This window comes from Grammomys surdaster, unplaced genomic scaffold (assembly GCF_004785775.1).
Source record: "Grammomys surdaster isolate TR1022 unplaced genomic scaffold, NIH_TR_1.0 125769, whole genome shotgun sequence".
In the NCBI taxonomy this organism is placed as follows: Eukaryota; Metazoa; Chordata; class Mammalia; order Rodentia; family Muridae; genus Grammomys; species Grammomys surdaster.
Window position 1 is genome coordinate 1,434,704 of NW_021620600.1, and position 22,817 is coordinate 1,457,520.

General features: G+C 50.0%; 1 protein-coding gene across 4 annotated transcripts in view; it reads right to left on the reverse strand.

Moving 5' to 3' along the window:
- Abcc6 (ATP binding cassette subfamily C member 6) overlaps positions 1–22,817 on the reverse strand; it is a 51,356-nt gene that overhangs the window by 14,263 nt on the left and 14,276 nt on the right. For all 4 annotated transcript variants that reach the window (XR_003714087.1, XR_003714088.1, XM_028788797.1 and 1 more), the window contains exons 8-20: positions 22,260–22,439; positions 20,927–21,104; positions 19,191–19,352; positions 16,192–16,284; positions 14,125–14,328; positions 13,808–13,954; positions 10,826–10,913; positions 9,189–9,261; positions 7,303–7,429; positions 6,955–7,131; positions 4,951–5,118; positions 3,442–3,616; positions 961–1,036 (exon numbers count right to left, since the gene is read on the reverse strand). Coding sequence is in view for 2 of the 4 variants with exons in the window: in XM_028788797.1 (XP_028644630.1) it covers positions 961–1,036; positions 3,442–3,616; positions 4,951–5,118; positions 6,955–7,131; positions 7,303–7,429; positions 9,189–9,261; positions 10,826–10,913; positions 13,808–13,954; positions 14,125–14,328; positions 16,192–16,284; positions 19,191–19,352; positions 20,927–21,104; positions 22,260–22,439 (1,848 nt within the window). In the remaining 2 variants the exon portion in view is untranslated. The remainder of the gene's footprint in view (positions 1–960; positions 1,037–3,441; positions 3,617–4,950; positions 5,119–6,954; positions 7,132–7,302; positions 7,430–9,188; positions 9,262–10,825; positions 10,914–13,807; positions 13,955–14,124; positions 14,329–16,191; positions 16,285–19,190; positions 19,353–20,926; positions 21,105–22,259; positions 22,440–22,817) is intronic.

A 22,817-nucleotide genomic window follows, 5' to 3' on the forward strand; every position in this document is an offset into this window, starting at 1 on the left:
CATGGGTGGGTGTGACTGCATGGGTGGGTGTGAACGCATGGGTGGGTAGGTGCATGGATAGATACATGGGTAAGTGGTTGATCCAGGCACCGTACATCCTCCTACATGGTTCTCAGCTCCATCACTCTACAGTCTTGTTTAAGCCTGTTCCCTGATGCCATTTTACCCCATTTGTCCATGCTTCTGTCCGTTCATCCCTCCATCCACCCTCCTTCCATCTTTCTGTCCGTGCGTCCACTCATGCATCCACTGCCGGCTTTCCCATACTCCGTCGTCCCATCCAGATCCAGACACGTCATTTCTTGCATGCCCATTTCCCTCCCTCCCCCATCACACATCCACACCCACAGCCACATGTGCACATCTCCCTGATCTTACTCAGGTTCCCGTGCACTTCCCTGCGTCTCTGGAGCACTCTCGGGGTACTCATGATCTCAGAGGATCTTTCCCCATCCTCAGTATCCCCCAGGCCCAAAGACCCTCAGCTGGTATAGAAGCCTGGTACACAGTGACCTGTTGTCAAAGTCCAGGTCCATGCGTGCCGTGGGTGCAGAGGACTGGTAATATGGGGGACAGTGGACTCCCTCTTGGCGCCCCTACCTGTATGCTCTGGCCAGACTCCAGCCCAGCCTGCCTGGCAAAACGGGAACAGTGCAGTCTCACACAGCCATGTCCAGTCATGCTGACGAGCTGCTTTCCTGGCAGCCAACCTGCTCTGCTCTAATGACTGGCATTGGCCCAGTCCAAGCACTGGTCTTAGAATTGGAGACTCAACCCTGCCAGTTGACTGATGAATCATTTTGGGGTGAATGAATTATCCATCCCCGAGCCCATAGAGGTACTAAACAGGCACTCTATAAATGATCTTGGCTGTCCCCTCTGCCTGAGGCACAGTAGCCACAAGCAGATCTCATTTTGACCTTAACCTGGCCACCCTTTGCTCAGCACCAGTGGACCCACCTCTCTGGTCTGTGCGTGGGCTTCCCACCTCCAGGAAAGCCTCCAAGGTCGTCACTGGTGGCCGCTGCGTGTGCCCCTGCAACGGTCAAGGATGTCAGTGAAGCCACACTGTAGAGTCCAGATGTTGGCATTGACACTCACAGCTGTGGTGCTTTAATCTCTCTGAGCAAGTGGTTCCTAGCACAGTTCCTGCTCCAACAACCTTCCTCTGCTCTCAGCCCTCCCCCTAGGGTCACTCAGAAGCATTATCAGTTCATCCTCTTTCATTCATTCATCTTTCATTCATTCATGAGCACATGCTATAGAGTTGGGAAATAGCATGAATATTGCATAAAGTCAAGTTGCCTCTGCTTCACCAACACACTTGCTTAAGTAGTGCATTGTGCCTAGAATGTTCTTTCCTTGCTAACACGAACACCTCACACGAACCCTCAGGTGCCAGATCCCCCAGGAATAGTCTCCCAATCTGATGTTTCCTGTGTTGGGCCAGAAATCTGAGCAGAAATACAATAGTTTAGCTCCAGACCTCTGAACAAGAAGTAACTGCTAATACAAACCACCGAGATATGGGTGATGCTTCTTACTCAGCCCTGTCACAGCAAAAGCTGTCCAGTAAAAATGGGCAAGTTCTGTGCTTGAGGTGCCATCTTTAAGTTCAAAAACAATGACACTGTGAGTCAACCGTTATGTGCTGTGGTGGTTTGAAGGAGAATGACCCCCTGAGACTCACGCATTTGAACACGTGGCCCCAGTTGTTAGAGCTATTTGAGAAGGATTAGGCGGTGTGGCTTTGTTGGAGATGTGTCACTGGCAGCAGGCGTTGAGAATTTTCAAAGCCCAAGGCATTCCAGTTTCTCTCTTTGCCCTGTGATTTGTGTCTCAAGATGTTGGTTCTCAGCTACTATGCCGACTTGCCTACCGCCATGCTCCCCACCATGACGTCATGGACTCTCGGCCTTTGAACTGTAAGCCCAAAATAAACTCTTCTGTAAATTGTCTTGGTCCTGATGTTTTATTACAGCAATAGAAAAATAACTAAGACATGTTTTCTTTTTTGTATAAATGTGTGTGTGTGTGTATGCACACGTGTGCGCACGTAGGGGTATACATGTGTGCGCGCATGTGTATATGTGTATGTATGCATGCAAAGGCTAGAGGACAGTCTTGAGTGTTGTTTACCTTGATTTGTGAGACAGAGTCTCTCAGTGGCCTAGAACTCATGAGGCTGGGCTGACCGGGCAGCAAGTCCCATGAGTCCTCCTGCCTCAGTCTCCCCAAAGCTGGGATTACATGTGTGTGCTACTATGGCCAGCATTTTACATGGGTGCCGAGGACTGAACTCAGGTCCTTCTGTTGCAAGGCTCTTTGCCAACTGAGGCATCTTTCTATCCTATCATTTAGGGCCAATGTTGAGCAGATGTTTCTAGACAAGGCAGGGCTCAAGGCCAGGGGTAACATTAAAGCAGGAATTGAGGACATGGGGGACATGGAGGACAGCATGTCCTACCAATTCTAAAACATGTTCTCTGGCACCTAGCAGTTTGGCTTCTTGGCCCAGCCCTGTTGTCAACAAGCCACACATTTATGTAACCTTTGGCTAATTTCTTAACTTGCAGGCCTCAGTTTCTTCATCTGTGAAATGGAGACAATTAGGACTCATGCTGACTCAATGAATGGAAATGAGAGAAGTGTCTTAGTTGGTATTTCTCACTGTGTGTACTCGTGGGCAATGTTACCTCTGGAAGTTTGATGTTTACCCTCTGGAATGCAGAGGGACCTAGGACCAAACACTCCCTGAAGTGTCATCTTAGCACCTTTGAGCACAGACACTGGATGCTATTCTGGGGCCACAGGTGTAGTCCCCATTTTCCTCACCTGTACAAGGGCAGTAGTGGCCACTCCCACCTCAGAGGGCTCTGGTGAGGATCAAGTGAAATATTGTACAATTAGGGCTGAGGAGATGGCCAAGTTGGTAAAACACTTGCCTCATAATGAGAAGACCTGAGCTCCACCCCCTGAACCCACAGAAAAAGCCAGGCATGGTAGTGCATGCCTGTAACCCCAGCCCTGGGAAGGTGGGAACAGCAGGGTTCCTGGAGCTCACTGGCCAGTCATTCCTCAGACTCAGGGAACCTTAGATCCCAATAAAAGACCCTGACAGCAAGATAGACAACTGCTGAGACTGACAGCTGAGATTCACCTCTGGCCTCTAACCATATATGTATGCCCGCTGGAACACATATGTGCATCTACACACGTAAACATGAAAAGAAAACCAAGAGTAAGATGAGAGATACTGAGAGCCCCAGGCAGAGTCCTTAGCTCCTTGTGGGGGTGGGGCGGCCTGTGTGCAGGGCTGCAGTGCCAGGTGGGCCCTCAAGATGGGTGTGGTTAGGGTTACTCCACCCACATCAGTGGGACCCTTGCAGCCTTCTCCCAGAGGGAGCCAGGCACAGAGACTCAGTGATGCCCAACCAATACCTCCTTCTCGTTCACTGGCAGGCTGTCTGGCTCCATCCAGAAGACCCACCAGGGCTCCGTTCCGATGCAGAAGGTCCTGGTAGGAGCCCATCTCTGCGATGGTCCCATTGTCCAGCACCAGGATCTGGTCAGCCTGGGGCAGGACGTGCAGCGTGTGTGTTACAAGGATCCGAGTCTGGGCAGGGAAGGGCAGAAGTTACACATGCTGGAGTGTCCCCAGGTCAGGGAGTGGGAATGCCCCTTCCTGTGCACCTGCACTTCTTCTGGGGAATACCATATATACCCAAAGAGAATAGTGGGGGTATCTCAAACTCAGAAGAGGTGGGCTTAAAGCCAACCTTTGTGAGCTTCTCATTCTAATGGGGTTATGAAGTCATCTGAGAATCTCACCTTTGGTTCAAAATATAACAAGTGGAAATACATTTAAAAAAATTTTTGAATCAGGGTTTTATGTAGCCCAGGCTGGTCTTGAACTCACTCTGTGGCCAAGTGTTCTAACTGCCTTTCTGTTGCTGTGACAAACATGTGACCAAAAGAGCAAGTTAAAGGAGGACAGGATGTATTTGGATTACCCTTCCAGGTCACGGTCCTTCACTGAGGGAAGTCCGGTCAGGAACTCAAAGCAGGAACCTGAAGGCAGGCTTGCTTCCTGTTCTATGTGGTATTACCTCCAACCAGGGAACTCACTCCAGCCCAGGAAGTACAGCAGGAGACATGAGGGTGTGGCTTGTTGGGTGGCTCCTTCAAAGGATCATGCTTGGCTACCTTCATTGTACAGCCTAGGACCACGTGCCTAGAGATCGTGGTAGTGATGTCCACAGTGGATAGGGCTCTCCCGCATCAGTTAACAGACTGCCCGTAGGCATGTCTGATCTAGGAAATTCCTTAATCAAGGCTTTCTTCTCAGGTGACTAGGCTGTACTAAGGGTTAAAGCTAGCCAAGACATCAAGGATAACCTTAAATTTCTGATTATCCTGCCTCTACCTTCTAGCAGGTAGATTACAGGCATGCAGCATGGTGCTAGTTCATGAATGTTGGGGTGCAACTCAGGGCTCTGTGCATGTAATATTACCACTGAGCCACATACCGTCCTGGGAATACATTACACTTAATACACTGACCACCACGGCTCTGCCATGAGGTACGTCTCGGAGCTTGCTTTTTCCTCCTCAAGATGCAGAGCATATGGAGCCACAGTTTGTAGTCACAACTAGCACTATGAGAACATACTGGGACCCAAGGGAAGGATCAAAATCTACGTATCTTAAAAAAATTGAACATGTACCAATTTTAGACCATCGTAAAGTTTGAAACATTATGAATAGTTTAACCATAGATTTCCTGAGAAAGATATAAGTGTAAGCCACTGAGGTTTGGGAAGCTGTTTGTTACACAGCATTGTTGCAGGAAAAGCTGACTGACACAAGAAGAAAACTAGACTCAAGAAGGGCTGATAATACAGCCCTTGGTTAGGATGGAACTCTCAGGACTTCCTCAACTTCACTTACCGTACCCTGGAGCAGTCCACTGGGTCCAATGACCTGTTTGAAGACCTGCTGGCTGACATGGGCATCCAGGGCTGCCAAGGGATCATCCAGCAGGTACACGGCAGCCTTTCTGTACACAGCCCGAGCCAAGCTCAGCCGCTGCTTCTGGCCCCCAGAAAGATTCATGCCCTGGGAACATGAGCAAGACAGCAACTCAGATGCACATCTGCCAGTGACATCAGAATGACCGGGTGATGGGACAGTGGTGGCGCACACCTTTAATCCCAGTGTTTGGCAGGCAGAGGCAGGTGGATCTCTGAGTTGGAGGACAGTCAAGGCTACAGGATGAAACAGTGCTCAAAAATCAAAGTACAACAACAACAAAGCAGAATGACATAAGCAAGGGACACCCCTGCTCATTCAGCCAGCGGCAGCTCCAGGTGCCTTGGGTCACATTTGGCTGTAAACACTGAGCCAGAACCCTTGCTGGCCTGAGCCTGCTCCCCCACTTCCAGCCTTTCTTCTGGAGACACTGTGTGCACTGTGTTCCATCTCCCCTCTCTCTCTTCCAGGTTATGATTCCCTCCCTCTCCACCCGGTGTTTCTTCCCTCTTCCCACTGCTGATATGCACTGAGGACACCACTTGCTCCCTGTCGCCTACACATCCAGTCCTTATTTTCATCCATCCATTTATTCAGCCAGTGCTCACCCATGGCTGCTGTACTTGGATATACCTGGCTGTGGGGCTCTAGCAATGAGCAACCATGTTCCTTCCTTCCTGACCCTCTCTAATGCGTATGAACTGGGAAGGGTGATGAGGGCAGGCCTGTCCTTGAAGATGACAGGAGGAGGGGACATAGCCCTGTGTGTCCCAGGGAGATGGTTTTCCTGCGGGGAAAGAGCGTGTACGCAGGCCCTGGACTATGAGTGTGCGTGGTGGGGTCCCCGTAGCTGGAGAGAGCAGGAACAGGGATGTATGACTGGAGAGGAAGTAGAGAAATGGACTCACATGGGTGCTTTTAAGGGGATGGTCAAAACTTTGGCTCTGACTCTGAGGGAAATGGGGAAACCTTAGAGTTCTTGGGGAGAGGGATGGAGTGAGGACCTGTGGGCACAATGCTTTTTACCCGCTGGGATGGATTGGTCTAAAGGGAGAAGGGATGGAAACAAGGGGGCCTGAGCCAGGTGTGGCAGCACTCAAGAGGCTAAGGCAAAAGGGGCAAAAGTTCTAGATCCCAGCCAGGCATGTTGGCACATAATCCCAGCACTCAGGAGGCACAGGCAGGTGGATACTTTTGAGTTTGAGGCCAGCCTGGTCTACACAGTAAGTTCCAGGACAGTCAGGACTATTACACAAAGAGACACTGTCCAAAAAAAGGACACTCTTTTTCCTAAAAGTCCTAAACCCCCATCTCTAACAAAAACAAAGTAGGGGCTGTAGCTCAGAAGTGAAGCAGTTGCTCAGAATCTGCAAAGGGTTAGGTTTGACCTCCAGCATCGATTCTCAGTTCCCTAATCTAGGGGTCAGCCCTCATTTTCTAGGATGGGCAGGAAGTAACTCTTGTAAAGTTTGAGGGCCATTTGATTTCTGTCCCAGTTGCCCAGCTATGACTTCTGAGAACAAAAGTAGTCATAGACTGTAAGTCACTGGATAGATGGTTGTGTGTCAGTAAAACTATTTACAAAAAGAAGTAATGGGCCAGATTTGGTCCTTAGCACACTGCTTTCTGATTATGTTGGTTCTATAGCTTCAGATGCCTGTGTCTTGTGTGGGGACCTCTCTGCTCAGATACACTGGGGAGGTCCAGAGAGGAGAGACAGATTGCTTAACATCACCCAGCAGACACTCGGCTTTCCCTTTGTCTTTGCTTTATTTTTAAAAATTAGTTTCTCCTCAATGACTGAACAGCGCTGTATGTTTGGCCCTGAACTGGGGTGTCCTCCCCTCCCCCCTTTCTGTCCCTATTGTCCCCCATCTTTCTCCCCTCAGGTCAGGGAGGCATATGATCCCAGGGTCTCCTCACCTGCTCCCCTATTGGGGTGTGAACTCCTGCAGGGAAGCTGGCCACATCAGACCCCAAGGCACAGGCTTCTAGAACTTTCTGCAACCAGGGCAGGTCCAGCTCCTGCCTGAAGCACACATTCTCCACCACAGAGGTATTCTGGACCCAGGCCTCCTGAGGCACGTAGGCCACGGAACCCTGAAACACTCCTTACTGTTGGTAGTTCATATAAGAGTAGGGGAATTGAGTGCTCAGAGGGAGGGAGGCTGAGCCAGTGAATGGAGGGCTCTTGCTGTGAGGGGAAGATGTGCGGCATCTCTGAAGATACATCTTAGCAGCCGGGGCAGGGAGGAATGGGGATGGCCTTACCTCAATGCTCACAGACCCTTCTACCTTCAACAGCTCCCCAAGCAGGGCAGACAGCAGGGAGGACTTCCCAGCCCCCACTGGACCCACAACAGCCAGCAGACAGCCCTGGGGCACGGTGAGGTTGATCCTGGCAACCCAGGGGAAATGCAGCTCTGTAGGCCCAGCCTGGGTGTGTACAGAAGCAGGGAATTCCAGACACACCCACTCCATCCTGGTCCTCAGGCCTTGGGGAGACCATTAAGAGTACATACAGTGCCTTTCCTGCCTACTCCTTGTTTGGCTATCTGAACTGCTTTTCTTCTTCCATCTGAGCACACCAGATGTGCCTGCCACACAAATGCCTACAGACATGTCAGACAGTGTATACACAGTCACACCCATAGCCAGTACACAGATGTAAGCACATGTGTGTGGCTACATGTATGCCACTGTTTGCATATCCATGCACACATGTACACACACATACACACACAGAGGGGATCATGGCATGCGGGCTTGGCTGTAGTAGTCTCTTGCTCAGGCCTTTGCAATACATGCCTTGCTGCTCTCCCCATCTCTGCCCCAGCCTACTCCTGCCCATCTTCTGAAGTCACCCCTTACCCAGAAGCCACAGCAACCTGTTAAAGAGCAAGTCAGGGCTGGGTGTGGTGATGTCCACCTCTAGTCCCAGCATTAGGTAGCCAGAGGCAGGTGGATCTCTGAGTTTGAAGCCAGCCTGGTCTACAGAGTGAGTGTCAGACCAGCCAAGACTACACAGTGAGACCCTGTTTCAAAAAGACAAATCAGTTCATAACTCTTCCAAGCTTTGGTCGAGAATCAAAAGGGAAATTCTGGTGAACATGAGTTATACCCAGCCACGCTCTTAGTGCTTCTGCTTCTGCTCCTTTCTCTTTCTCTTCCTCTTCTTCCTCCTCCTCTTCCTCTTTTTTTGTCTTCCTTCCTTTATTTTTTTCTTTCTTTCTTCTTCAAGACAGGGTTTCTCTGTGTCACCTTGGCTGTCCTGGAACTCACTCTGTCTCTTCCAACTCAGAGATCTGCCTGCCTCTGCTTCCTGAGTTCTGGGATTAAAGGCGTGCGCCACCACCTTAAGTTTAGTGCTTCTTAAGCATAGTCCAGTGGCTTTCAGCAGGGGTGATTTTGCCTTAGTTGGGTGGAGTCATTTGGCAACATCTAGAGGTGTTTATGTCCCACAGCTGATTGGGGATGAAGTTCAGAAGCTCTCAGTTCTGCCAAACACACTACAAGGCCCAGGACAGCCTGCAGTGAGGAATTCCCAGCCCAATATCAGCCGGATAAGACTGAGAGGGCCTGGGACTCGCAGGCGTCTGCCTCACTGTCTTTGCTTTTGGTCTCCTCGTTGTTCAAAGAGCCTTCCCCTGTCATGCCCTCAGCTGGAATGCTAACCTATCCATACCACCAGCTCTGTCCCTTCCCCAGACTTCCCACTGTGTCCCATGTCCATCCAAATGTTACCCCAAGAGAGCAGAGCCCAGGCTTCCCTCTGTCCCCAGCATCCAGAACAGAGCCTGTGCACAGCAGGAGAGTGCTCAGTAACCACTCCTGAGAGTGTGACTAGAGGTGGAGACACATGGCCAGATTTTCTCTTTCTGAGGTATCTTGGGGCTGGGTGACAATGACCTTGAAACTGATACAAGAGGCACAGCTGATAAGGCTGGGTCTCAAGGCTCCTCTTGGTCAGGTGGGAAGCAGAGGGGTGTCTCCTGGCTGATGGGGATACTCAGGTACCCCATCCCCCCTCTACAGGGCTATGAGATGCAGGAACCCTTTCTCCCTGCACAGAACCCTGGCCTGGACTAGCCTAGCCTCCAGACCCAGGTGGGACACTTTCTCATAAGCCAAGAGCATATCTCTGTGGGGTTTCATACCCGTGCAGGCAGGGCGGGCTCTCCTGGGACCAAGCGAAGGTGCCGTTGTGTACAGAAATTCGATCCTTTGAGGCTACAGGACACAGGAAGACAGTTACAGGGACTGGTACTGCTCTCCTAGCATCCCAGTGTTCAGTGCTCAAGGCCTCAAAGGCTCCATCCCCAAAATCTCTTTTCAGCTAGAAGCATTACAAGGCTCTTGCCCTGCTACCTACTGACTTGACAGTAATCCTACCACAATAACATTGTAATTCAAGGACAAGTGGCCTCAGCCAGGGGTTCAAATCCTGCCTGCTGCCCTTTAAAAAAATAATAATAATGTTTAAACTGGGTCTGGTGGCTCATGCCTGTAATCCTGGCACCTGGGAGGTTGAGACAGGAAGGTAATGAGTTGGAGGCTAGCCTGGGCTATAGAGTAAATGTGATGCCATCTTGAGCTATATATGAAGATCACCTATGAAGTTATTTGTTTATGTGTTTAAGTAAATAAATAAGTAATCTCAGTGTGGTGGTTTGTGCCTGCAATCCCAGTATTTGGGAGGTGAAGGCAGAAAGATCATGAGTTCAAGTCCAACCTTAGCTACATAGCAAGTTTAAGGCCACTCTGGTTTACAATACCCTGTCTCAAAAAGCAAAAAAGGGGGGGGCAGAGAGATGAGTTAGTAGCTAAAAGCACTGACTGCTCTTGTAGAGGACCCAGGCTAAATTCCCAGTACACACTCATGGCAGTTCACAACCATCTGTAATTCCAGTTCTAGGGGATCTGACACCCTCTTCTGGCCTTCCTGGGCATCAGACACTCACAGGTACACAGACATATATGCAAGTAAAACCCTTATACATGTAAAATAAAAATAAATTACCCCTTCTAATTTTTAAGCCAAATACTTAAATAAATAAGTAAATAAATGCATTAATTTTGCAAATGTTCTAGTCTAACTGTTCTTAAATTAATGCATCCTCCAAGACAACCTCCCCCAGCCCCCAGAGCAGGCGCTTGGACCCTGAAGATGGGCACTGAGGCTCTAAGAGGCTAACATGTCAGAGCTGGGATTCAGATGTATCCCTGGGGTAAGGCCTCCATCCAAAGGGCAGGGTTTTAAGTACTAGTGGAGATTTTCCAGATAAGCAGGTTGACCAGATGTCTCAATTGTGTTAACTGAGTGGGAGGCTCTCATCTGGTGACAGGCCGTTCTCTGCCCTCCTTCTCTGTAGCAATTAATTACAGTCACATGGGCAGTGGCTGAAAGTGGCAGGACTGAGCAGGGGATGGGGAGTAGGAGTGAGGTAGGATGAAGAGTGGAGAGGGGATTGAGAGGGGGTGGGGATGAGGGTTGGGGGGTAGAGTCGGGGAGGTGGGGTGAGCTGGCTAACTAGAATCTATGAGTCCTGACACTGATGCTCTGATCTGAGTCTTTAGCTTAACAATATGTCCATGGTTCTCTTTCTAGACTTCTGCATAAGGGTAAGTTCTTTATGGGGTACTTGAGCACCAAGGTAGCATCTCACAGTGCCCCACTAGTCATCACTGTACATTGGCAGAAGCCGAAGATGCTGAGTACTAAGTGACATGACGGTGAGGTACGTATCGCCTATGGAGTGTTCGTCACCCTCCCCCTGCCCATCTCAGCACTCACAGCATCTGGAGGGACTTGAGACCATGCCATTGGGGTCTACTTCTTCCAGGCACAGGAAGGCAGCCAGCCGGTCAAAGGACACACGAGCCTGGAGTTACAAGAGCAGGCTAGTCACCAGACTAGAAGGGGTTCCTGCGGAATGGCTTCCTGAGGACTCAGCCTAACATTTTGCATTTTCTAGATGCTGGAATATCTGTAGGTCATGGGAAACAATGACCTTGACATGGGTGGGGACTTTTCTCTGTTCTCAATTCAAAAGAGAGAGAATGAAACAAACCAGCTGCCTCCAACTAAGGCCTGAGAAAGAGACAGCATCTTTTCCAACAGCATCCAGCAACGACGTGGAGTAACTTCCAACTCTGTCCACTGGGGGTGATCTTGAGCACCCATTGCACACCTATACTTGGTGACTGGGGATGATCATTGCAATACAATGGCCTGGGGTTGAGGAGATAGCTCGGCGGGGCAAAGTGCTTACTGTGCAAGTATAATGACCTGGGTTCACATCCCCAGAGTCCATGTAAAAGCTGGTCGTGGCAGTTCATGTCTGTCATCCCAACATTTGGAAAATGGAGACAGGTGGCTCCCTAGAGCTCTCTGGCCAGGCAGTCTGGTCAAATGGGTAAGCTCTGGGTTCTGTGAGAGACTCTGTCTCAAAAACTAAAGTGGGGTAGAGGGAGGGATAACTAGCTCTAAGGATTTTTCAATAGAAAGCCTTCTATGTTAGAAGCTTCCATGTGTATATGCACGCAGGTATATTTAACTGGAGTTACCCTACACAAGGGATAATGTTTCTCTCATAAAACAGGGAGACTTAATAAGATAGTGTCAGATGTGGGACACCTCACCTCTGACCTAGAGAGACCCTTGAAACAACAGCTGCTTTCAATGCCCACCAGAGTTTGATGGTAAGACCCTACTGCTGAAGGCACAACATACTTTGGTTGTAGGGCATGAAGAAACCAAGTTGGTGCTGATTGGATAGCTTCTTCTCAATAAGCTGTCCAATTGGGTGCTATCTAGGCTGCTGAGGGGAAAGATGCCGACTCTCACCTAGCTATGAACTCCGGTGACTATCATGGGAAGATGTGCTTGTGTGCAATAGCAAGATGCATGCTATCAGGTGACTGAAGGTTTTCTGACTGGATTTCAGGCCTGCTCCACAGGTGGGAACACATATCTGGTGCTGTAAATCTGGCTGTAACCCATGGTCGGGAGCTCATAAGCTGTAGCAGTCAGCTATCAGGTTGCCAAGTGGACTTCGTCTTCTAAGTGTGTAAGCCTGTACCTCACGTGTGCAGCTCGCAGGCCTTGGCTAATGCAGAAACTTGGCAGCTGGTCGGGGTGCAGAGAATGACTGTCTGCAAAGAGCTCATCTACTGATGTGACTTCTGTCCCACACCCCCTTTCTCCAAGGCTCAGCCAACGTCATGGAGGACGGAGCAGGAAGAGTGTCAGAGGTCAGAGGTCAGGAAGGACAGAGGGAAACAGTGTCTGGTGGACATGACAGGACCGCTGCCCTTGTGAACTCACAGCAGCTGGAGCTGCCTGAGCAAGACCTAGCCAGTCAGCCTTCTAACATGGCCGAGGGAGGAACTTGTGAGTCCCCATGTCTAGCCAAAGAGCAATGGATAATTAATAGCTTCTGAGGGAGGGCAGGGATGTTGGTTAGTTTATGTCACCTTGACATAAGCTAGAGTCATTTAGGAAGAGGGACTCTCAATTGTGACATAATTATGAAAATATAGGCCCCCAGGCAAGTCTGCAGGACATTTTCTGGATTAATGGTTAATACGGGAGAGGCCAGCACATTTGGGGTGGTGTCACCCCATCCAGGTAATTCCCAGGGGTGTATAAGAAAACAGGCTGAGCAAACCAGTCAGCAGTACTCCCCCACGGCCTCTGCATCACTTCCTGCCTTGAGTTCCTGCCATGACTTTCCTAGATACAGACTCACAAGCTGTCAGTTGAAACAAACCCTTTCCTTCCCAAGTTGCTTTTGGTCATGGTGTTTTATCACAGCAACAGAAACCCTGACTGACATAATCAGTTTACTCAAGGGTGTGGCTTCTGGGAGGTCAGAGGATGGCCCCACATCAGCAGCATATGGTCAGTGCAAATGAAACTCAAGAGAGAGAGAAAAAAATCAGAGTTGGGAGTAGATGGGGAATCTGAGAGGAGTTGGGGGACAGTGCGGGTGAACACGATCAAAGATATTGATTGAAATTCTCAAAGAAAAAGTTAATACTAAAAAATAAGGAGGAGAGTGGTAGAGGGAGAAATCTGAGACATTGACCTCTAGCTTGTGTCACACACACATGCACACACACACACACACACACCACTCACACACACACATACACACACATGTACATACACATAACACTCACACACACTTGCACATACACACACCACTCACACACACATACACTCTCACACACATGCACACACACTCACACATACATGCACACACACATACACACTCACACACACATACACACACACGCATACACAAATATACACTCTCACACACACTCACATGTATATACATATACACACACACATACACACACATATATGTACCACACTCATACAACACACACAACATATAACAGACACTCACATACAAACACACATGGTGGAAGACAGGAGGAAGAGGAGGAAGAAGAAGAGGAGGAAGAGGACGAGGAAACAGTTTGATCATTCATCTTTCTTTTCATCAGGTCCCAGGCTATGTGTTGGGAAAGATAAAGGCAGAGAAATAAAGGGCCCCTCTCTAGGAGGAGACCCAGGATGAGTTCCTAAAGTAAAAGTGACACATTCTCCAGGATGTTTGCTGAGGTCTCCCTGTACCCTCTGATCCACTTCTGATGGCATCCAGCCGTTCTCTAGACCTTTCTCTTCCCTCCTTTGCTGACAGTGGTCTGGGTGTGCTGAGTCTGGGCCCAGTTCTCCGACTCCTTGACCCTTCTCACACCTCACCTGAACGATGCAGTGCACCGAGAAGGGGAGGAAGGCCTGGGCTTTGTTAAGGATGCTGAGAACTGTGAGGGTCACAAACGCCTTCTCTGCATCCATGGCATTGTCCTCTGCCACCAGGGTGTGGACAGCAAACACGACCAGCGCCACCTGTTGAAGCACAAGCGTGGCACTGAGCCTTCTGCCCCTTTCTAGTGGGCAGAGCCCACTGAGGTGTCTTTGCAGTCCATAAGATGCAATGCTGCTGGCACCAGCTCTCTACCCCAAGCATGCCCTCTCCCAGCCCTCTGGCATCTGTAGTGAGACCAGAATGACGTCACCAGAAATGTAGACACTTGGAAGGACACGAGAGACACAGAGAAGAGGAGGGTGGAGGTCTTTAGGGCGCCCAGCTCCCGGCCCCGGATGTGAAGGAGTCGCTCCAGGAAGGCACACTCCCAGCCATGGGACTTGATGGTTCTCACAGTTCTGAGCACGGAGCTGGTGAGCCGTGCCCGGGAGGCCTTCTGCCTCATCTGTTCTTCCTGAGACAGGAAAGAGGAGGCAAGAGAGACATCAGCCTGGAATTCTCCATCTCTGTGGCCCCTGCCTCAAACCCTGCAGACTTTTTCTGTAAGTCACACACCAGCCCACATCCTCTCCCTGGGCCTTCACTCCTCCCCAGAGCTGTCTCAGCCACCTGAGCCTGCTGTCACTGTGCCAATCAGAAGCCACCAGTGAGCGTGATGGTGCTACCAGGAAGGCTTTCTGGAGGTATGGTTGTCAGTTGAACCAGATCTTAATGAGGAGAACAGGAAGTTGCAGGTACTCAGCGCATAGCGAACAGGCAGTTGGAGTGGGTAGGGACAAGAGAGGAGGACCTTCAGAGAGGGGACAGTATGACTCAAAAGAAATCCAGGGAGACTGCAGGAAAGGGAGACAGTGAGCTGTGTTCTTCAGGAAGAGGGGAGGCTGTAGCAGGCAAGGGTTTGAGTTCAGGCAGAAGTGTTTGAGGTTTCATGTTCCACGCAAGAGGCTGTAGGGCAGCTGTGTGGACAGGTGTCTTTGAGGCCACCCAGGGAGTGGCCAACTTGGTTAGCAAGAGGAAAGACAGCATGAGTGTCTGCTGGGAGGGTATCCAGGTGTCTGCAGAAGCAAAAATGGAGAGGTCAGGAGGGCTGAGGGGTGGGGGTGGCACAGAGCAGAGTGAGGTACTGAGAAGTGGAGGGCGAGTGACAGAGAGGCAGGGTGACAGGGAGGGAGGGTGACAGACAGGGAGGATGGATGACAGGGAGGGAGGGTGACAGCGGAGGGTGGTTGGGACAGTGAAGAGGAGTGAGTCCATCTACCTCTTTTCTGAATACCCTCCTCTCCTTTCATTAGTACAGGGTCTGCTGTGTAGTCCAGGCTAGTCTCAAACTAACTATCCTCTTGTTTCAGCCTCTCTAATACTGGGATGATGGTCTGTGCTCTCTCTCTCTCTCTCTCTCTCTCTCTCTCCCTACCTACCTGTCTGTCTGTCTGTCTGTCTGTCTGTCTATCTATCTATCTATCTACCTACCTATCTATCTATTATCTGTCTTTGAGATAGTTTCTTACTAGTAGTCCTGGCTGGCCTGGAACTTGCTGTGTAGACCAGGCAGGCCTTGAACTCACAAAGATCTCCCATATTAGCCTCCTGCATGCAGAATTAAAGGTGTGTGCCACCACATCTGGCTCAGCCACTTTTGAGTTCATGTTTATTTATTTATTTTGTACACAAATAAGCATGTGCATGCCACAGGGGACATTTAGAGGTCATGGAACAACTTGCCAGAGTTGGTCTCTCTGTTCACCATGTGGGTCTTGGGATCAAATCCAGGTGGTCAGGCTTGTGAGCAAGAGTCTTTATCTGCTGAGCCATCGTACCAGCCCTTATGGTGTCCTAAACACCACCTACTGCTGAGACCATGAGCCTGCCTCTGTCTTACGCCTGTGCCCTCTGCTAGGAGAAGCACTGTAGAAATAAAATCTGGAGATGAAGGAGACCAGGCAGTGTGAGGAAGCAGAGTTGGACAAGGGAGAGAGGAAGGAAGCAAGGTTAGGTGACAGAGGCCATGGTGGGGTCATAGGCTTTGACACTGAGCCACATCAGCAAAGGAGGTTTGGTTTCTATGGCTGCCACACATCCCTCTGACTGGGGGGAGGGGGGCTTCAGAGACAGGAGTCATTGAAGGACAACAGCTTGGAGCTACTGTAGGAAGGGTCACATTCTAGAAGGAATGGAGGCTTGTCCAAGGGACACGGGTCAGACAACACAGGACAAGGACAGACCTGTAGCCTCTTCTTGCCTGTCCCTATCTCTGTCACCATCCAGAACCCCATGGTTGTTTCTCTGCCCAGGGTGTCTGCATTCCCAAATGCCAAACCTGATGGTAGCTCCTCTTCTTGGTGATGAAGAAGTTCAGAGGGAGGAGGCTCAGGAAGACAGCAATGGCTGTGAGAGCAGAGGGTCCAAGGAGCTGGGGACAGAGGGCAGAGTGTCATGAGACTGGGGCTGGGAGTTCAGGTGTGTGCTGCTGTGCCTGGCTTTTTATATAGGTCACGAGGGTCTGCGCTTGGGTCCTCATGTTTACTCAGTAAGTACTTTGTTGGCACCCTATCCCTGCTCCTTTAAATGATTATTGAGGTAACACGGTCACAGCATGCATGTGGAGGTCCAGAGACGATGTTGTAGGATCAGGTCCCCTTCTGTGTTTATATGGGTCCTCAGGACACAGCTCGGGTCCTCAGGGTTGTGACCTCTGACAATTGCCCCCGCCCCCGAGATATTTTGCCAGCATATTCTATGTTGCTGAGCCTGACCTAAAAGCCCTGATCCTCTTTCCCCCACCTTCCAAATTCAGTTATCACAGGCATGTGCGGCCACACCCACCTCTCAGGGCCAGCTATTAACCCACCCTCCTTCTCACCTCTCAGTAGGGCGTCACCAAAGTAACAATAAATGCACAGAGTTGAAGTTTCTGAGCTATGTGTGTGTGTGTGTGTGTGTGTGTGTGTATTTAGTGTAAGAATGTCTCCTGCAATATTGGAGATATGGTTACACTCAATGATTATTCTGTTTATTTAAAATGTCACATTTAACTGGACCCCTGTGTTTTGTTACTCACTCCCACCAGCTTTCTACAGGCTGGTGTCTTTGGTCTGGTAATGGTGGTGGGGACAGACTAAATGCTTTTAAAAATAAAGACTTATTGTGCTCTTCTGAGATTTCCCCCACCCTAACTCTAGTCTCTGTTTCTCTCAGCCCACAGGAACTCTGGTCTCTAATCTCTGGACTAAAGTAGGCCAGTTTAGTTTATTCATGCGACTATTCCACCACCTAGTGGCTCCATGGTGAACTGTCCTGAAAGTCACCGACAGCCTTAAGAACACTCATTTGCAAAGTAAGGTCACCCTCCAGGATGTTTACATTTAGCCATAGTACCTACAACCCACCATCTTAGTAAGCCTGGGGCAGCATGGTGGCCGTCTGGTGCCGGGGCAGGGGCAGTGTGCAGGGCATTACCTGGGACACTGTGGCCTCTGATCGCTATCAACCTCGGCCTACTCAGTGCTCCCGCATCCGTCCTCCTTCCCTGTCTCTCCTATAACCGCAGCCAGCTTTTCAACACTGCACACAGGCACTACTTGAATGCCTGTGCATGCCTGCTGACCACCTACTGTGTGTAAGCCTTAGGAATATTTAAATGTCAGTGTTCACAAATAGAATTTTAGCTGGGCATGACAGCTCACATCAGTAATCGCAGCTATTCCTGTGGTTGAGGCAGGAGAATCACAAACCCCAGACTGTCTATACAGCAAGGTCAAGGCCAGCTTTTTAGGGAGACCTTGCCTCGAAGCTTAAAAATATATATTATTTAAATATTTATATATAAACATTGTATATAAATATATTTATATTATATAACATGGAATATAATATAAATATATAATATACTCTATTCTATAATATATAAATATATATAAATATAAAAAAATTTTTTAAGGACCAAAAATGTAGCTCAGTGAGAAACTGCTTGCGTGGCATACACGAGGCACCACAGAGATAAATAAGGCAACAACACTCAATGGTGGTCAGCGATCATGGTGATGGCTGCCCTCACACATCAGATGGCAGCTAACAATGCTATAGCAAGCAGGTACCTTAGATATACAGCCTGAGCATCCCTAATCCAAAAGTTGGAAACTAAGTGCTCCAAAATCTGAGACGCTTTGAGCACCAAGATGATGCCACAGTGGGGAATTCATGCCTTATCTCACCCTGGGCCACGGGCAAAATGCAGGGCTGTTAAAGACACTGCTCAAAAGGACCCTTGGGCTATGCCAAGAAGGTACCTACAAACCACATACGATTGTCTTGTTAAACTCAGGTTATATCCTCAAGCTCTCAAACACACTTCTTCCATTCCTGAATCCAAACCCAAAGCCCCGCTGGACCCAAGCAATTCAGACAGAGGCTCTGCATCAGACTGAGGCTGTGCATCAGACAGAGGCTGTGCATCAGACAGAGCCTGCACAACCTCTGCCCGATTGTCTGGGTCTCACCTGTGTAGGACCAGGAGCCTGCTTCTAATTATCCTCTGTTCTTAGAACTAAGGAACTGTAGCACAGAGAGGGTGAGTTAGTAGTGTGAAATTTAACAGCAAGTAAATGTTAAGAGCGAGATTTAAACCCAGGCAGCAGTCCATACACAGCCAGAGACGACGATGATGATGATGATAGTGACAGTAACAGTAATAACAGCAGATGCTTTTGTACCATGAAGCACAAGGAAGAAAAAGTGTCCCGGCTGATGCTGTGGTGCTATGCTTTCTGCACGTGGGGCAATCCTTCCCTGGCACTATGTCTCAGACTTTTGTAGGTGAGCATGCTTCAGCGTCACCAATCACTCCAAAACACAATGGGTTCCCCACTGAGTCCCTTGAGAACCCACTGAGAACTGGTCATAATAAGATCCCGTTTGGATGGGCACACGCCACTAAATAGAAGCTCAAGGCTAGCCTCGGCTTTTTCGTGAGTTTGAGGCTAGCCAGGGTTACACAATGTCTTACCTCAAAAAACCCAAATCCCAACCTGAACCAAACTAAAAATCCAAAGTGAATTCATCCACATTATCACCAGCGTTTTGAGAAAGAGAAAGAATTAAGTTCTGGAGGGGACTAGCCTGGGCTTGAACCTAAGCCAGGGCCACTCTAAAACTCTTCACTTTAGGTCAACTTGCACTGTTGCAAATGTAGGCTGGGTTTAGGGAGGAAGAGGAGGAGGAAGGGGAGGAGGAAGGGGAGCAGGAGGAAAGGAAGAGAACCAGAATAGCCAGAAGGAAGAGGAGGATATGGAAGCCCAGATCCACTTCCCGTCTCCACACCTGCCACAGGTAGACAAAACACACAATGATCCACAGGAAGAGCAGCCACAGCCCGTTGAGGTAGATGACGCTCTCCACCAGACGCTGTATGTCCACTGACACCAGGTTGACCACGTCCCCTGCTGCACTGGACTTTCTGGAACCACTGGACAGGACCAGGACCTGGGCAGGTGTGAGGAGGAGGGACAACGTAAAGAGGGAGGAATGGGAGTGGGCACTGAGTACAGGCCCAGCCTCAGTTTACCACCTATGCAGTGGACCTGTAAACTTTCCCAAGCTAACTTCCCAGGGTTGGGCATGAGGATCTGGGGGGACATGTTAGTGAAAACTACAAAAAGCTAGACCCGGGGTGATCTGGGCTCATTTTCCCTGTGCTAGGGATGCCCACGTCTGTGCAGAGAGGAGTCTTCTCTCCCCAGATGTCAGGGACAGATGCAGGCTACACTGCGCCTGAGCTCTCACCCAGATGCTGGGGTCACTCTGGCGACTGTAACTAGGCTGTGGGTACATTGCATGGTAGCAGCTGTTTAAAAGTGAAAAGTGACTCCAGAATTAATGCGGTGCCCATTTTACAGCTAAGGAAACTGAGGCTCAGAGAAATGAAGCAACTTGCCCTTAGTCAGAATCAGAGCCAGAGACCATAGGCCAGAAATTCAGAACCCCTAAGCCATAACACAGGTGGGACTGGGTGTTAGATTCTCTCAGACAGAGATTCTTGAGCATCTCTGCCCCCAGTGCCTTTCTCTGGTGGCTTCTGATCTGTCTGCTGCTGAGGTCACAGGGCCCTCAGTATGATGAACGCTGGCTCTTCCTGCCTGCTCTGTACTGTGTGAGAGTCAGTGGGATCCACAGTGTAGAACTATCCACTCTGCAGCCCCACCCACGGGGACGCCCCGCCCCTGCTGCCTCCTGAGAACTTCAGTGGAGCCGGACTTGTTGGCACAGCTGGAGTTTGAGTGACAGAAGCAGAGCTCAAAGATGTTTATAGTTCATTTCAAAGGCAGCCATGCCAAGAGCCAAGAAGGTGTCTCCCTGGGGGTCAGACCTCTTCTGAGGATCAAGGCTGCCCTGCTGTGGCAGGCAGTGTTTCCTCTTGAGCTCAAAGGAAGCCAGGGAGCCTCACACAGCTGTAAGCATCCTGGCGGGAATGCAGATTACCCTGTGTCCCTCCCTAGCACTGACAGGCTACAGAAACAATGGATACCTGGAAACTGCCATTTCCCCAGGAGCCTCATTCTGGGAGAAGGAAAAGACCCTCAGCCTGGTGCCAGAGAGAAACTTGTCTTTGGGAGAGATCTCAGTCTCCTGACGACTTGCCCGAGACAAGAGTGGTTGGGGCCGCCCCCAGCCAGAACTGCAAAGCTATGCATACCTCTAAAGCATACCTCTTATCCTCGGGATTCCAGAGAAGGACTTAGTGGGAGTCACTGTCCCTTGCCTGTTTAATTGACTGAATGGGGAAGGTACCCAGCCCAGCTTGTTAGGGCCCAGGGCCAGGCTCCCATCCTGATAATTCTAGTAACAACTTGTTCTCCTTGAGCCCAACGAGCTATCTTTGCAGTAGTTAACAGACATCATTCAGAGTTCTCACTATGGGGCAAGAGTCATCGAAGGGAAGAGAGAGAGAAGAGATATAGTTGGGAGAGGTCTCAGGGCCAGATCAGACAGAGTGCTAACCAGAGAGGTAAGAGGATGGGAGACCCGTGGATGCTCACACTCCTGCCTCTGGAGCTCACCTTTCTGTACACCAGCCCAGTGATGGCTGTTCGCAGCCTCATCTGCAGGACCTTGGCTCTGTACATGTGCTGCTGTTCAAACAACGTCTGTAGGCAGGCCGACAAGAACATCAGCACAGCCAGGAGCCAGCCTGTCCATGCTGAGGAGTCTCGGTCACCCATGAACTCCAGAAACAGACTGGGATACAGGAAGAGGGACGGCAGTGAGACCTAAGCCATCGGGGCGGTGACCAAACGGACAAATGGCTACAATCACTTCTACTCTGTCCATGTTTCTTTGCCATGTGGCTTTTTTTTCCTTTTTGAAACAGGGAGGGGGGAGGGGGGGTCATGTAGCCCAGGTTGGCTTCAAACTCACTATGAGTTTGAGTTTCTAATCCTACTTACTTAGTGCTAAGGATATGGGCATGTATGTGCTAGGGGATCAAACCCAGGGCTTGGTTGGCAAACGCTTTCCGACTGACCAACAAACCAAGTTGAAGCCCTGGTTTGGCTTTAGTTGGGGCTAGGACTCATTCTGTGCTTCAGGTCTCAAGCTGTGACCCTCTTGCCCCAGGCTCTTGGGTGTTGTCATCACAAATCCCAGTACTAGGCCTGGCTTTACTTTCTATTTTGAGACAAGGTTTAAGTAAGTGACATAGACTGGCCTAGAGCTCATGGTGTAGCCCAGGCTGGCCTGGAACTGGCAATCTTTCTCTTTTAACCACTTGAGTAAGAATGACAGCTCTTCACTGCCAGACCTGACTCTACAAAACACCTCCTGAACCTGGACTGGCTACCAGTTTTGGCTATTCAGACACAGGGAGGTGGTATTGTACCAAACATCAGGCTTTGCTGTGTGTGTATGTGTGTGTGTGTGTGTGTGTGTGTGTGTCTGTGTCTGTGTCTGTGTCTGTGTGTGACTTTGTCCTGTCTCCCAGGGCCATGTTCTTGAACAGGCCTGCCCTAGTCTCTTAGAGGATGGAAATTGCATGGAGCAAAGCCTAGGCGAGACCATTTTAGACGTCTCTGGCCTACTCAGCCATGAGCCACAAACACTTGAGTGAGCCCACCCAGTGGGATCCAGCCAAACTGCCCATCCGTACATCCTGACCAGCTGAGTGAGTGAATGCCTGGTACTTTAAACTCTGACCTTGGGGATGATTGTTTAGCAGCAAAAGTTAACTGATACAGTCCTCTGCCCTCCTCAGTCGCTATCCCCCCCCATGTGTCCCCCAACCTCCGCAGACTTATTGCCCATGCTGTGGGGTCCTGAGTCCCAGATGTACACACAGAGGCAGAATTCTTCCTCCCAGGATGTCCTTGAGGCACCTCAGCCGGAGCCAGGACCTACCTGAGGAGCTTGGGAACAGCAAACCTGAAGACATCGCTAACAACCAGGCTGAGGGTCCCCAGCAGGAAGGTGGACCGGAACACACGCCAGATAGCCCTGAGGAGCGGGCCCCGCTGGCTCCTCTCTGGCTGCAGGAAGGCCTCTGTCTCTGGGGCCCTCACACCACTGTGCCCTTTGTGCCTGGTAGAGAGAAAACAGGGGCACGGGGCCCAAGTTATACTCAGGCTGTAGCAGACCAACAAATTCTGGTCATTTATTATTGTTGTTGTTTTGAGACAGGTCACTCTGAAGCCTTGGTTGGCCTTGAACTCAGAGCACTGCTAGAGTGTGGGGTTGATGTAGGAGCCCTGGATGCCAGGTGAGCACTGTGGGGTCTGTGGGTCTCAGATGGGCACTGCTTGGGACCTTTCCTTCATAATCTCTCCTTTTAGGGTGTTGAAGAGAACCCCCATTAGAATCTCTGTTTAGATCACACAAAGCACTCTGGGAAGAAGTGTACCTTGAGTTCAGTGACCAGTTGGTGCTTGGTGGGAAAACTGACAGATTTGGTACACAGTG